This window comes from Glycine soja, chromosome 14 (genome assembly GCF_004193775.1).
Source record: "Glycine soja cultivar W05 chromosome 14, ASM419377v2, whole genome shotgun sequence".
NCBI lineage: Eukaryota > Viridiplantae > Streptophyta > Magnoliopsida > Fabales > Fabaceae > Glycine > Glycine soja.
Genome location: NC_041015.1, coordinates 51,251,998 through 51,266,316, shown reverse-complemented (window position 1 = coordinate 51,266,316; position 14,319 = coordinate 51,251,998). Strand labels below are relative to the sequence as shown.

General features: G+C 35.2%; 1 protein-coding gene across 1 annotated transcript; it reads left to right on the top strand.

The window, feature by feature from the left end:
- Positions 1 to 3,097: 3,097 nt before the first annotated feature.
- On the top strand, positions 3,098 to 4,168 carry LOC114384398. Its single transcript, XM_028344071.1, has 2 exons — positions 3,098 to 3,191; positions 3,970 to 4,168. Exons 1-2 carry the CDS (start codon positions 3,098 to 3,100, stop codon positions 4,074 to 4,076), a joined length of 201 nt encoding a protein of 66 aa, XP_028199872.1. The 3' UTR covers positions 4,077 to 4,168.
- Positions 4,169 to 14,319: the final 10,151 nt, after the last annotated feature.

Here is a 14,319-nt window from a genome sequence, read left to right as displayed (position 1 = left end):
GTAGGTGCTATCACAAGTAAAACCAGATCAGAAAAAGAAGTTCATAAATGAATTATAGAAAAATAAGAACATTGTAGTAGAAATTGAACTCAGAAAAGCTCCATGAACTCAAAAACCAAAATGTAGAAAAGGAAGAAATTGACACTAACCCGTTTGCAGCCCAGTAGTTGTTGTTCAACAACAACTAATTCGTCACCTGCGTCTTCCCAACAACCAACATCAGGAAACATCAGACCAACCTTAGGAACAAACATCAGCAGTAAAAGAAGTTACAATCAAAGCTTAACCTAATAAAAGCTAATTTCGAAGCTTAACCTAATACGTTATTCACTGGGTTTCTTCGAAACTTAACCTAATAAAAGCTTAAAAGATGGTTAACCTAACTAACTACTACCCTGACTAACCTGATTTCGGTAGAAGTGATCTTCAAGTCACGAACTTTGAGTTGGTTCCAGTCAATATACTTCTTCACTCTCTCGTCGGGTTCGAGTCGCGAGCTTTGAGCCGTGAAAGAAGATGAAAACGTTGTTGGGACCTTCGAGTGGGGTTCGTGTGAAAAGAACAACGTGAAGTCGAGTGGGGTTAGTAGTGAAGCCTAGGGTTCAAGTGGGGTTAGTAGTGAAGGTGCAAAAAAAGAAGGAAGAAAGGCTAGCTAGCTAGGAGTGTGAAGTTTGAAATGCCGAAAAGTATCATGTATACTCCCTTCAGATTTTTTTTTTTTATATTTATGACGGTTATTTAATGAAAACTGGCGTAAACTTCATTATACAAAACATTCTAAGGCGGTTTTCAATAACCACCTTAGAATGTGCGTCGTCAATTGCAATTTTGACCATTATAATTACAAAATTGCCACCGAACCACTTTCTAAGGCGGTTCCAGTGACAACCGACGTAGAAAGGGTGTCGTAAAAAGCCCTTCTCTACTAGTGTTTATGGGCCAATAATAACATAATAAAGTTATTAATATTTTTTTTCTTTGTCTATGCAATCATGATAGAGGAACAAGGTGTTTTTACAAACAATCATAACTTTGCAGTTGCACCATAATGTCACAATTTCGTTCTTTCAAATCCTTTCACAATTCAAAGTTCATAGAGACAGAGAGCTCACTTCAAGTCCTTTTGATTTTTCCTCCTTTTAAGTTTAAAGGATTGTTTCTTCATTACAAAATTAAGCAATTTAAAATCAAAATGCCTATTTTGGTTATGTTAGTGTAACGCTGAGCAGATAACTTGTTGGTATGATCAAAACTCTTTCTTTTAAGTTACTATAAAATCCTAAATATGTGCTTTTTTACTCTTTTCATATAGTAGAGCAACCAGAGTGAGCAAGCAATCAGCGTGAGAGGGACCGACGCAAAAGGAGTTAAAAAGTCAAATTTCATGTTTGGCGTACAAAAGCTAAATCTTATTTCACAATACATTATTCTGAATTATGGTAAAGTATTTTAATGTTAAACCAATTTTTTTTCATTTAACAAGTCCCCATAGTTTACTAAAATTTGAGTTGTGTAAAACCATTGTGCGCTAAAAATATTCAAATTTGGTGCAACGTTAAACATAACTCAGAAAACTTCAGCAACTTAAAAAATTATGATTGAAACTAGTGTCATAAATTAAGATTGAAAATTTTACCACTTGAGCAGAGCTAGAGCATTGAATAACGATGGCTACGGTTGACACAAGATATGATACAGCGCTTGCAAGCGTCTCTCCACTATCGAACATGAAATATATTAATGGTAGCAGAACACTGTAATTTCTTGAGGAAATTAAACATATTATATTAGCCATAATTATGTATAGAATGAGCTGGCATTGTTAATGATTTTTTTCATTTAGTGATATATTTTTTTCTCACTGCACGGGTGATTTTTTTTTTTCATTAAGTGATATACTTTTTTCTCACCGCACGTGTTATCACCAAGCATCTAGAACCTTACCTGGAGGGACCCCTTGGTGCCATTCTATTAGAATGGTTTCTGTACAATTGATTCTACGCTTGAACGTGAGGTCTTGAGAGAGGGAAGAAAGCGAATAACAACAGATTTTGTGAATTTGACAGTTATGCTGTTGAGAGAGAGTGAATACAAAACAGGAAAAAAAATTTCGCACATATACCAATTGACTTATTATAATGTGTATTTATAACACTTAGGAAAAACTAAACTAATGGTAACGCGTGAAAAATAACATTACCTAATTATAGTTAAATGGATTTTAACCATTGACTAAAACTGATACACAAAGTCTTCTTAATTGCTCATAGGTCCTACACAAGTTTGTAATTACACAACAATAAGCATATAACCCATTATCCTTCTTTCTGTTATAACAGAATGCACATGCAATAATCTATAAATACTAGTATAGAATAGCGTTCCTTTGTAGCACATTTCCCCATCCGTTCTTTACCAACTTTCACTCTCACTCTCCCACACTCTTTCCTTCTTGCTCTCCCACTCTGCACTCTGCTGAAGGAGTTCCGATCAATACTAGTATAGAGTAGAGTAGCGTTCGTTCGTAACACATTTCCACAGATTTTCATGTAACCTTTCCTTTCTTTCCCATCCGTTCTTTACCAACTTCCTTCTTCTTGTTCTCCCACTCTGTACTTTACTTTACTGAAGGAGGTGAGGTGAAGAAAATGATGTCGTTCCGATCAATACTACGTCTGTTTCTTCTCTCTTGCTCTCCCACTCTTTCTTCTTCTTCACCAAGTAATCTTCTTAACTTCTATTTAAAAATATAAATGGTAGTGAATTATTGGTTTATATATATATATATATATATATATATATATATATATATATATATATATATATATATATATATATATATATATATATATATATATATATATTTGTTGCATATATATCCTCTCACGCATTTCTTGTTTTTGCTTTCTGTTTGGCTGGCCCCATGTATCACCTCAAGATTCCTTCCATTTCTTTGCAAATGACCAAATAATCGCACGTGACATGTCACTCAATATATATTTCCAACTATATAATATATTATATATTATTAACACACCACCATATATGGTCTCGTCAAGTCTTCAACCCCATAGATAGTTTCTCTTTCTCTTTCTCCATGGATCTTCAAGATTTCCTCCTTCGTGCTCGAGTCTTGATGCTTTACAGGCAAGCATTGAGAATTACTGGCCGAGCCCCTTCTTCTGCTAAAGGTGAATATTCTTAATTATCTGGGTCATTCCTTTATCCAAATCAAAAGTCTTGTGATGCCCTATACAATTATAATGAAAGTTAAGAAAGATCCATGAAAATGTGTTTCTGAACTGTTAATTGAAAGGATAATTTTGCTTCACAGTTTCATTATTTCAGTGACACTTTCTAAGTGTTGTAACGTTCAATGGTCTACAGGAAAAACGTACTATAAGCGGTGTTGTTAATAGCGGCCATGGGGCCATGGCAGAATGGCATGGCAAATTTTTTGACAACCACCATAGGCAATTTGTGAAGGGAGACTTGTCATGGTGACGCTATAAGGCGCAATGGTGTGTTTATATGAGGAATTTCAGCCTTTCACCGTGTTCCACCATTGATAACACTGACTATAAGTTTATTTAGAATACCTGCCCCCTTTTCGTGGCACCCTATTTTTGGGACAGGGGGATACAATTACAAACAATATAGTTCCAGAGTTTCCACACATTAAGAAAAGAAATATTTACGTGTATGTGTAGACATATCTCATTTAAGAAGAGGTTTCTTCATAATTCTCCGGAACATGGACATTTATATATTTTCACATGTTAAATGAATCAAAGTACATTTCTCATATGTATGAATTTATCCCATTATCATAGTTTCAGGTTGGTCCGTAAGAATGGTATGTCCTTACTCTATACATGTTGGTGTTAAGAATGCCTATTAAAAACTTTCCACTCCATTGATACATGCATGTAAGTTTTATGACATTGCTTGGTGTAATGGACTGTACAGCTGAACTGAGGCAGACAATTAGACAAGAGACGGAAAATAATAGAAACTGCAATGACAGGCAAAGGATCCGTTTCTTGATTAGTGAGGGATTGGATAAACTAAAATGACTGGATGAAATGCTTGATATGCAAGGTTATCGTTGATGGAGTGAATATGTATCGGTATGTAATAAAATATGTTCCCCTTGTTAGAAGAGTAGAAGTCAAGAGGCAAATTTCCCACTTTAGGGTGCTTTTAGAAAGTATTTCCCAGAATAGGGCTGTTCCTAAATAATTTCCCCAGGGGTGCAGTTTTTCTACGTAGCAGCCATGCATGGCGCCATTGGTGATGGCGCCTTCGACAGGGACGAGCCACGTGGCTGTGTCGCCACTGCGACTGGCGACAGCAGCGATGTCGCCACCTGCAATGGCGCTTTGGCCATGCAGGGTGGAGTCGCTGGTCAAACCAGCGCTTCCCTACGCGTTTGCTTTTTGCAGGTGCAGCTTTGCAGCTTTGCTTTTTGCAGGTGCAGCTTTTGCTGAAAACGCCAGCTCCTTTGGCGATTTAGGGTGAAAACGCCAGCTCCCTTGGCGATTTAGGGTCTTCAAATACCTATGCTTTTGTTCTTGCAACTGCTTCATTTCGTTTTTCTTGCAACTGCTTCATTTTCCTTTTCTTGCAACTGCTTCAGAGGTTTCATTTTAAAGCTATTGTCCGTGCCTTTGAGCTTGTTTCTGTTTTGTTTTGGTGGACTTAGCTGTGAAAAAAACTGTGTGGTATGAAATTATTTTTAAGTTATTTTTCGTATATAGTATTTATTTATTTTAAAATTAAATTAACTTTTATATTTGATAGGCTTGTTTAAATGTGTGTTTAAATGTCAAAAATAAAAGAAAAATTGTGTAACAATATTAATTTGAAGATAATATTTTGAGTGAAAATAAAAATATTTTGAATATGAAATTTGTAATAATTTTTTAATTAGATTAGGTTGGTGTTGATAATTTGTACAGAACTCGCGTTTAATTGCTTCTATCTTTTCCTTCCGTGAACAATTTTCGTGAAATAAATTTATTTACATCTTTGTCAATAAATTTATTTGGTTATAACTTTTTTTTCCAAAATAATCATAGATGCTGATTAAATGTGTACATGAATTATTTGACACATTGACACAAAATAAAGTTTATATTGTGTATAAAATAAAGTTATTGGTGGGTAGGATTGGATTCTATAGCGTATCTTGGAGAGAAGAACTTGACATATTGACACAATTTAATCTTTTGGTTCAATGTTCATTCTTGCATCGTCCCATCGGATATGTCATATAAATGTGTTCTAGATTCAAAATTTGTTAGTGTGTTAAAAATTGATGAATGTTTGAACTTTGAATAAAAAAAATTTGTAGATTATATTTATTTGAAGTAAATATTTTGAGTAAGAATTTTTTTTAAGATGAAGTTGTAGTATTTTTTTAATTAGATTAAGTAGGTTTTTGGTGTGTTAAAAATTTATAAGCGTTCAACTTGAAAGTGTTAAATATTTTATTATATTTTTAGTAATTTTGTAATTAGCTTTTTCCATTTTAAAGCTATTAATGTTAAGATTAATTATTTATAATACTAACTTCGTTGATGAATTATTTAATTTTGTGTTAAAAATGACTATCTTGAAATTGTTCATTTTTTTAAGTGTGTCTCATGAAATTAATTTGAAGTTAATTAAAATTTTTTAAAAGAGAAATTGAATGTAAAGTTCCAATAAAGAGATCTTTTGGGATTACACTTTAAAAGAGAAATATGGTGTTTTTGTGTTAAAAATGACTATCTTGTAATTTATTTGATGTGTTAAAATATTTTTTTTGTATGTACTGGATGAATTCGGTTATAACAGTGTTGTATTTCAATGGAAGGGTATATGAAGATAATGATGGTGTAATATTTGAAGGAAGTAAAAAAGCGATTCAGATTAAACGTGGAATTAGTTTCAATGCTTTGAAGAAAAAAATTGGAGATAAGGTAAAGTTACAAAATAATGAAATTATTTCTGCTATCAGCTGTAGATTTTTAGTGTCAGGAAAATATATTGCCTTGCAAATTTGTGATGACGAAGACGTTGAAACGATGTTGGAAAGTTTTAAACAACAAGACCAAATGTCAGTTCTGGAATTGTACATAGAAAAGGATGTCGCTGGTGGTTCAATGTTTCATTCTGCAAATTCGCTTACATCATGTGGAAATTATTTATCTAATGATGAGACACAACCGGCAACAAATATGAGCAATTTACATATTGACGAAGACGATGATGATCATGATGATGATGATTATCTTGTGTCTAACTCATACGTTAAAGAGTCTGTAGACGAAGATGACAGTGTTGACGGTATATCTGAAACAGACGATGAAGTCACCGACATTCCTCAACCAGTAAGAATTGTTCACCCAGCAGAAGGTACAATTTGCTGTGTAAAAAAATTTGACAATACATTTATTATTTGATGACAATTGTATTTAATGTTAAATAAGTATGATTTGATTTTTTATTTTGAACTGTTAGGTGCACAACGAATTGAAAATCCATTTTGGAATGATGCTTTACATTATAACAATATCAACTGGAGTTATCCTGATGAGGAGGACATTTGCGGTTTGGAGATGCCATCGACCTTTAATGTTGGTCAAGAATTATATGTTGGCATGGAATTTGATAGTAAAGATGCGGTCAAAAATGCAGTCAAACAATATGTTATGAAGGTGCATCAAAGTTTCAAAGTTGTTGAAAGCAAATCAAACAAATATGTGGCTTGTTGCTTGAATAAAAATGCAGAGTGTCCTTGCCCTTTCTATATGAGGGCAATTTTATCTAAAAAAACAGATACGTGGAAAGTCACACAATGGGGTGGACCACACACATGTCTGAATATGAGCATGACACAAGATCACGAGAAACTTGATTCAGATTTAATTGCCACTTGTATAGTAGGTACGTATTTTATGTTCATATTATGTTCATTTATTGTTAATTGTCATTTAAATTTTGTTATGTTATTGACAGGCATGATCAGAGAAGACCCATCAATAAAAATTTCTTTGATTCAAGAGAGGATTAACAGTGAATTTGCGTACAAGGTGTCGTACAAAAAAGCTTGGTTGGCGAAACAGAAAGCCATTGCAATTGAATATGGCGATTGGGATGAGTCATATGCGAAACTTTCGTCGTGGCTAAGACACATGCAAAATCATTCTCCTGGATCATATTTTCAAGTACTACATGACGATTTTATCGTTGGGAATACGGTTAGTCGCGAACACCGTCAGTTTCATAGAGTTTTTTGGACTTTTGGGCAATGTAAAGAAGCTTTCAAGTACTGTAAGCCAATCATACAAGTTGACGGCACACATTTGTACGGCAAATACTGTGGGACCCTCTTAATGGCCACATCACAAGATGGAAATGGTGGTGTCCTTCCTCTAGCATTCGCGGTGGTTGAAGGTGAGACGTTGACAGCGTGGTCATGGTTTTTGGCACACTTGCGTGAACACGTCACAGATCAAAATGGTATTTGTCTGATATCTGATCGACACGCCAGTATAAAGTCCGCTGTCGCTAACGAAGCACTTGGCTGGCAACCGCCCCACGGTTATCATGTCTACTGCGTGCGACACATAGCAAGCAACTTCAATCGAAAATTCAATAATGCCAAACAAAAAGAAATGTTGAAGAAATTGGGTAAGATTTCATATTTGTTGGTCACATTTATTTTACTTTCATTTATACTTAAAATTGTTATTCATCAACTGTTTTTATGCAGCCTACACTCCTTGCAAGCACATTTTTGATCAAAATTTAGAAAAATTTCGTGAACTGAGTCCAGCCATAGCCACATGGATTGATCGAATTTCAAAGGAAAAATGGACGATGACTTATGATAGAGAAGGACGTCGATATGGCCACATGACAACCAACCTTTCAGAATGTATCAATAAGGTTTTGAAGGATTGTCGCAACTAACCTAAAATTAATAATTTACACTACATAAAATTATTCTTAATCTATGAATAATTTACCATATACAAAATTAATGACTTTAAATAATTACGAGTAATATAATTTAATATACAAAATCAATAATTTTAAATACGAAAAACTATTATAATTTAAACATAACATTTTTTGTCTAATAATTACTAAAACTAAGGTAATATAAAATATTTCATTCTAACCTAATTTAAAATTAATAATTTTCAGTACATACAATTTTTCTTAATCTATGATATTAAATATTTAAATTAAATGTAATCTACCATATACAACATTTAAACTAAAGCTAATCTAAAATTAATAAGTTATGCTACTTCAAATTATTTCTAATCTATTTTACAAAAAAATTCAACTAAACTTAATCTATCATATCAAAATTTAAACTATTCCTAATCTACCATATAAAATTAATAACTTAGAGTATGTAAAACTATTCCTAATTTGTCATATAAACCTAAATCTAATCTACCATATAACATTAACAATTCAAACTAAATTATACAAAATTATTCTCTTATCTTATACTACCTAAAACTATTTATTTATCAAAATATAATCTGGCATATAAACATCTACCTAAATAAAACATATAAAATATATTGAATATATAACTTACAAGCTTTTGGAAAATGGAAGAACACAAACTAAACAGCACCACCAGCTACCTTTCTCAACACAAGCAACCACCTTCAACACACAAATACACAAATTTTACAAGATGCGTGAGCTCCCTCTGCAGTTGGGTTTTTAAACCACTGAAGCTGAAAACGCAAGCCTCACTGGCGCCTCCCTCTCACTCAAATCGCTACCTGCAGTGGCGCCTTCTAGCTACGATCTGAGTAGCTGCAGGTGCTGTTGCAGCCTATGCCTGCAGCTTGCAGGTGCTGAAGTCGCTGGTCAAACCAGCGCTTCCATGCACCCTTGGACGCGCCAATAAGAGCTGCAATATGCAGTCCTTTGTCGCCAGTCGCAGTGGCGACACAGCCACGTGGCTCGTCCTTGTCGAAGGCGCCATCACCAATGGCGCCATGCATGGCTGCTACGTAGAAAAACTGCATCCCTGGGGAAATTATTTAGGAACAGCCCTATTCTGGGAAATACTTTCTAAAAGCACCCTAAAGTGGGAAATTTGCCAAGTCAAGATAGTTCATGAATGACATGGCGTCAGGAAAATTATGGTTTAATTGTTTAAAGTATCCGTTGATTAATAACTTGGCTCGATGATTATCCCTTTCTAGAGAGATTCTTTAGTGAACTACACTATGATTGAGAGTAAAACATCTTTTGATTCAGTAGTTACAGAAACTCATGTTATTACTTATTGGTGTTATCTTTTTTTTTATCGGCCTTATTGGTGTTATCTACCTACTCTTGGGTACGGTTTGATTTGGTGCCCCCAAGTGTTTTGTTCTTTTTCATTATATCAAATATGATTTCGGGGCATAGTTTGGATCTTTAAAGGGTGGGGTGCCAACCTAGTTATAAAAGATGATTGACATGCATAAACTAATCAAATGAAAAGAGTGAAATAACGAGTTCTAATAATTTTAGGATAATTTTTAAAAATAATGAGTTTTAATACCATTAAGCATTAATGGTATTAATTAATTTTATTAATTATCATATGATTTGTTTAGAGGAAAAATTTATGTTTGATTTCCATCTTGTGTGGAGAAATGAGAATGTAACTTATATAGAAAAGATAAACTAAGTGATTAACTCATTCTAAGGTGATTATATTCTGATTAGTATTTTAGCTTTATACATGAGATAAATATTTATTTTTATACAATTAAATTTAAAATAAATAAATATTTTTTATATATGAATTATATTATAATTAAAATATGTATTTAATTATAAAAATTATATTTTAAATTTATAATACACAATTTATATTATTATGCTATAAGATTATTTATGAATCTTGATATTTCTCAAGAAAAATAAGGATATTGAAATTCAGTAAGAGTCTATTCTTTTTTATTTGTGTATTTGATATTCTTAATTGTTTATCTCTTTTAATTTATCTCTTTTATGTCTGTTTATAAATTACATTTTAATGTTTTTAAAAGAAATTATTAACAATTAAAAATATTCTTACATCACAACTTAAATTATTCATTGTAAAGAATATATTTATCTATTCAAGATATTCATTTCTTAGTTTTAAATTGGATGGTGAATAAATAAAATAGAGTGGCCTGAGGGAGCGTGAAAGAAGAGAAATGAGGGGAAGGCTGCAAAAATGGCGATGCGTTTGGAATTGTATTGATAGCCCGAGTCAGCAGCTGCGTCTATTGCACGAGGGCCCTGATACCGTAGAGGAGCTTCTCAAGAGGCATCTCGTTAAAAACAACAACGAAAACGAGTTGGAGAATCGGAGGCAACTCACCAGCACTCGCCGCGAAGCGCTGAGTCTCTACCGTGACATTCTTCGGGCCACCCGCGTTGTAAGGTCATGTAATGCAATTTTTTCACCTTATCCCTTGCAAGGGAGTTGTAGAATAAAAAAGGATTGTTTTTTAAGTTAATGTTGTATGCTATTGAATTTGTTTTGGATCAAAATGTTACCCTTTCCTGGCATTAAATAAGCATGGTGAGATTTTGCTATGGTGATTTGGGTTCTGGTGTAAAAGAGACTCTATCTTTTCATTTGGGATATGGGTATCCTCAGGCCGCATAAGGTGATGGTGGGTTTGTTTAAACTTAAAATAATAACTTTATAATAAGTGTTCTTTTAAAATAAGCAGAAAATTATTATTATTATTTTAAAGTAGATCACACTAAGAAAAAGAAAATTGCTTAGTTTATTAAAATAAGCACTTATTTCAATAAATACATTTAAACAAACTGCCAATGTGTAATGTATTCTGCTCTTTGATAGAACTATGACAAGCTATTGCAAGCAATGCCCTCTTAAGTTTTACCTGAATGGCATGATCATACAGTTCAAGATTATATTTTTGAATGAGTAGTACAAGTTGAAGTACTTTATTGTCAATATGGTGTATGTTTGTTTTTTTTTTTTTTTGTGGTATTGGCAGAGATAACTTTGTTGCTTACTATTTTCCAATTTGAAATTTCCAAGTAATTGACATGGAATTAGGAAATTGTTTAGGAATAGGAACAGGGAACTGCTTGCTTGTCAGTTATATATATATATATAGTTGTTATTAGGTTAAATTTATTTACTGATGCATTTATTGGTAAGTGTAGGGAAGGACCTGTTCTTTAGGCATTGAGGCAAAAGTCTAATGCTGTGGAATATCTGGTCAAGCTTACGATAACAATTTTGTCGTGTATACCAATTGTATATAAGATGATCTGTCTAGTAACATTACCATAATATGTGTTTGGAGTGACAGTGGAAGTCTTTCTTTCTTTGATGTACTGAGAATACGGTAATTTGAAATTTTGGAAGTAATAGTAGTGCCTAGACACATCAATGGAAATAAAGGTTATATGTTAGCTTGAACCTTAAAACTTTATTTAAATGGATTGCTTATCATGTTTCCTCCCAACCTTTGGCCTAGTTTATGTAGCTGCAACATAAATAACAAAAACTTGAAAAAAAAAAGAGGTCAAAAGACTCGGAACATGAGGAAAAGAATCAACTTGCATGCTAGCTTAAGTGTGTATTGGAATGACAAGTTCCTTGTAGTTTTGTATTGTTTATACATCTTTCAGACGAAGAGCTATACAAGGTTTTTGCATTTCAAGTGGCATAAAATTTTACATGCACAGGTTGACCAATTCAAGAGTGATTCGATCTCTGGCAGCAAGCGAAAAGTACACAACTTAACAAAAATTGACGGCGCTGAGCTGAACTTGTCGTAGTCATTGTTATTCAGCATTCGTTTCTCATCATGGTCATAAACTCGTGATAATTAATTTTCCCGTCCTGCAACTGCAAAATGAAGTCCAACAGAAACAATAATAATTAAATGTTAACCAATATCCTATAAACATTTAATAAGAAACTTTAAAAATATTTTTATTAGCAGAAAATTATACTTTTCATAATCTTTTTTACTCTCTTATGATTTATATAAAATATTTGCCATTGTTGAAGAGTGTTCCCAATCCCAACTAACCTGTCCTCCATAACTTGAGTGGGAGACCGAGAAGAAGAGAGCAAAATGTGTTTTTGAGTGATTGAGTATGATTGATAAGTGATTTTTTTTATTAAAAAAAAATCATTTTGAGTTGGACTGACACTAAACTTAAAGTTCTATGTTCATTAGGAAACATCAAAATTTTGAATGATGTTAGGTGCACTCTGATACGGACAGAGAGAAGGAAGCTACGGGCCAACGTCGTTCAGCTAGGGCAAAGTATTTACCCAAGCATTGGGACGATTACCAACTAGAGTAGGAAGGGGCTTTGGGAAGAACGTGGCGGGAAAAGTAGTTACGCATGGTTAGTATGGTAGAGTTTATCCATGTTAATAACAGCTAACCGTAAGTGGTTAAGCATGAGCCTGGCAATATAAAAAGCTGTAACTAACTAGTAGTGGGAATAAGAAACATTCCAGAAGCTTTTCTTTCAAATCCTTTCTTCTCTCTCTCTCTTTGGAACTGCGTTTCTTTTTCTCTCTCTCGAGCTCTAACTCTCGAGTGGAACGCGCAGTGTGGAGGTTCCCTAGCCCTCGAACGCTAGGTATCATTGGTGCTTTCATTGAGCACAAGGTGGACGTATGGCGGAGAATACGCGATCAAAAGCTATGTCATCGGAAAAAATGGAGGAGCTGTTCGCGAAGTTTGCGGCAACGGTAGAAGCAAAAATGGAATCATTAGCGGAGAGGTTAGCACATCTTGAAACCAGTAGATTCAGTCCCTCACAAACACAGCCTGAGATGCCTTCATTCCCGGTGGCGGGACCGAGTGCAGCACCGCACCGATTGAAGCTGGATGTGCCGAGGTTTGACGGCTCCGATGCTACGGGGTGGATCTTTAAAATTACGCAATTTTTCGAATATCATACAACTCCGGATCATGAGAGGCTTACCATTGCGTCATTTTACATGGAAGGACAAGCCTTGGCTTGGTTCCAATGGATGCACAGAAATGGACAGTTATCGTCCTGGCCTGCGTTCCTTCACGCCCTTCATTCACGATTTGCTTCAACTTCGTATGAGGATCCAACGGGACTACTATTCAAGCTACAACAGAGGACAACAGTAAGCACTTACCTCTCAGACTTTGAAACCCTAGCTAATCGAATTATTGGATTACCTGCTCCCATGGCTTTAAGCTGCTTTATTTCCGGTTTGTTGCCGTCGATTCGACGAGAAGTCCAAGTCATGCAACCAGCAACCATGAGCCAAGCAGTGGCTTATGCTAGGTTGCACGAGGAAAAACAAAACGACGTAAGAAGAACGTTCCGGCCTAACCCAGGAGTTTCGTCCAATTCGCGTCATCAACCAGCACCGACGCCTCCATCTGTGTCTCCATTACTGCCGACACCAACGCGTCCCAATTCATCCACAGTCCCTTTTAAACGTCTCACACCGGAGGAGTTGGCAATGCGTAGAGAAAAGGGATTATGCTTCCAATGCGATGAAAAATACTCACGCGGTCACAAGTGTTCTTCTTCTTTGTTCCTGCTCATCGTGGAAGACAATGATGAAGTACCAGAACCCCCTGAGCCGCAGTTAACCTTGCCGGACATCGTACCTGAACCACCCCCGGCGCAGTTGAGCTTCAATGCCTTATCAGGACACGTGGTGCCCGAAACATTACGCTTGCAAGGGTATATTCGGGGTCAACCAGTCAGCATTTTGATAGACGGTGGGAGCACACATAATTTTGTGCACCACAGGGTCGTTATGTCAGTCGGGTTATCAACGGAGGAAAGCGTACCACTACGGGTCACGGTGGGCAACGGTGAAGAACTACAATGCCAACACACATGTTCTAATGTAGAGGTAACCATTCAGCAACATTCATTCTTCATCGATTTCCATGTTTTATCTATCTGTGGTGCGGATTTAGTTTTGGGAGTCCGATGGCTAAAAACACTGGGACCAGTCTTGACGGATTACACTAACCTCACCATGAAATTCATGATCGCCGGCCACCTTGTGGAATTACGTGGTGAACATGAACAGACCCTTGAATCAATTTCCACGTCACAACTTCGGCGTATGCTCCACACTAATGGCACTAGTATGATGTTCCACATTCAGTTGGAACCTTGTCAAACCTCACAGCCAGACACTACACCGCTACCTTCCGACATTGAAGAATTAATTAGTAAGTATTCCAAGCTGTTTCAACCAGTAAAGGGACTGCCACCCTCGAGGGAAACGGACCATGCCATCAA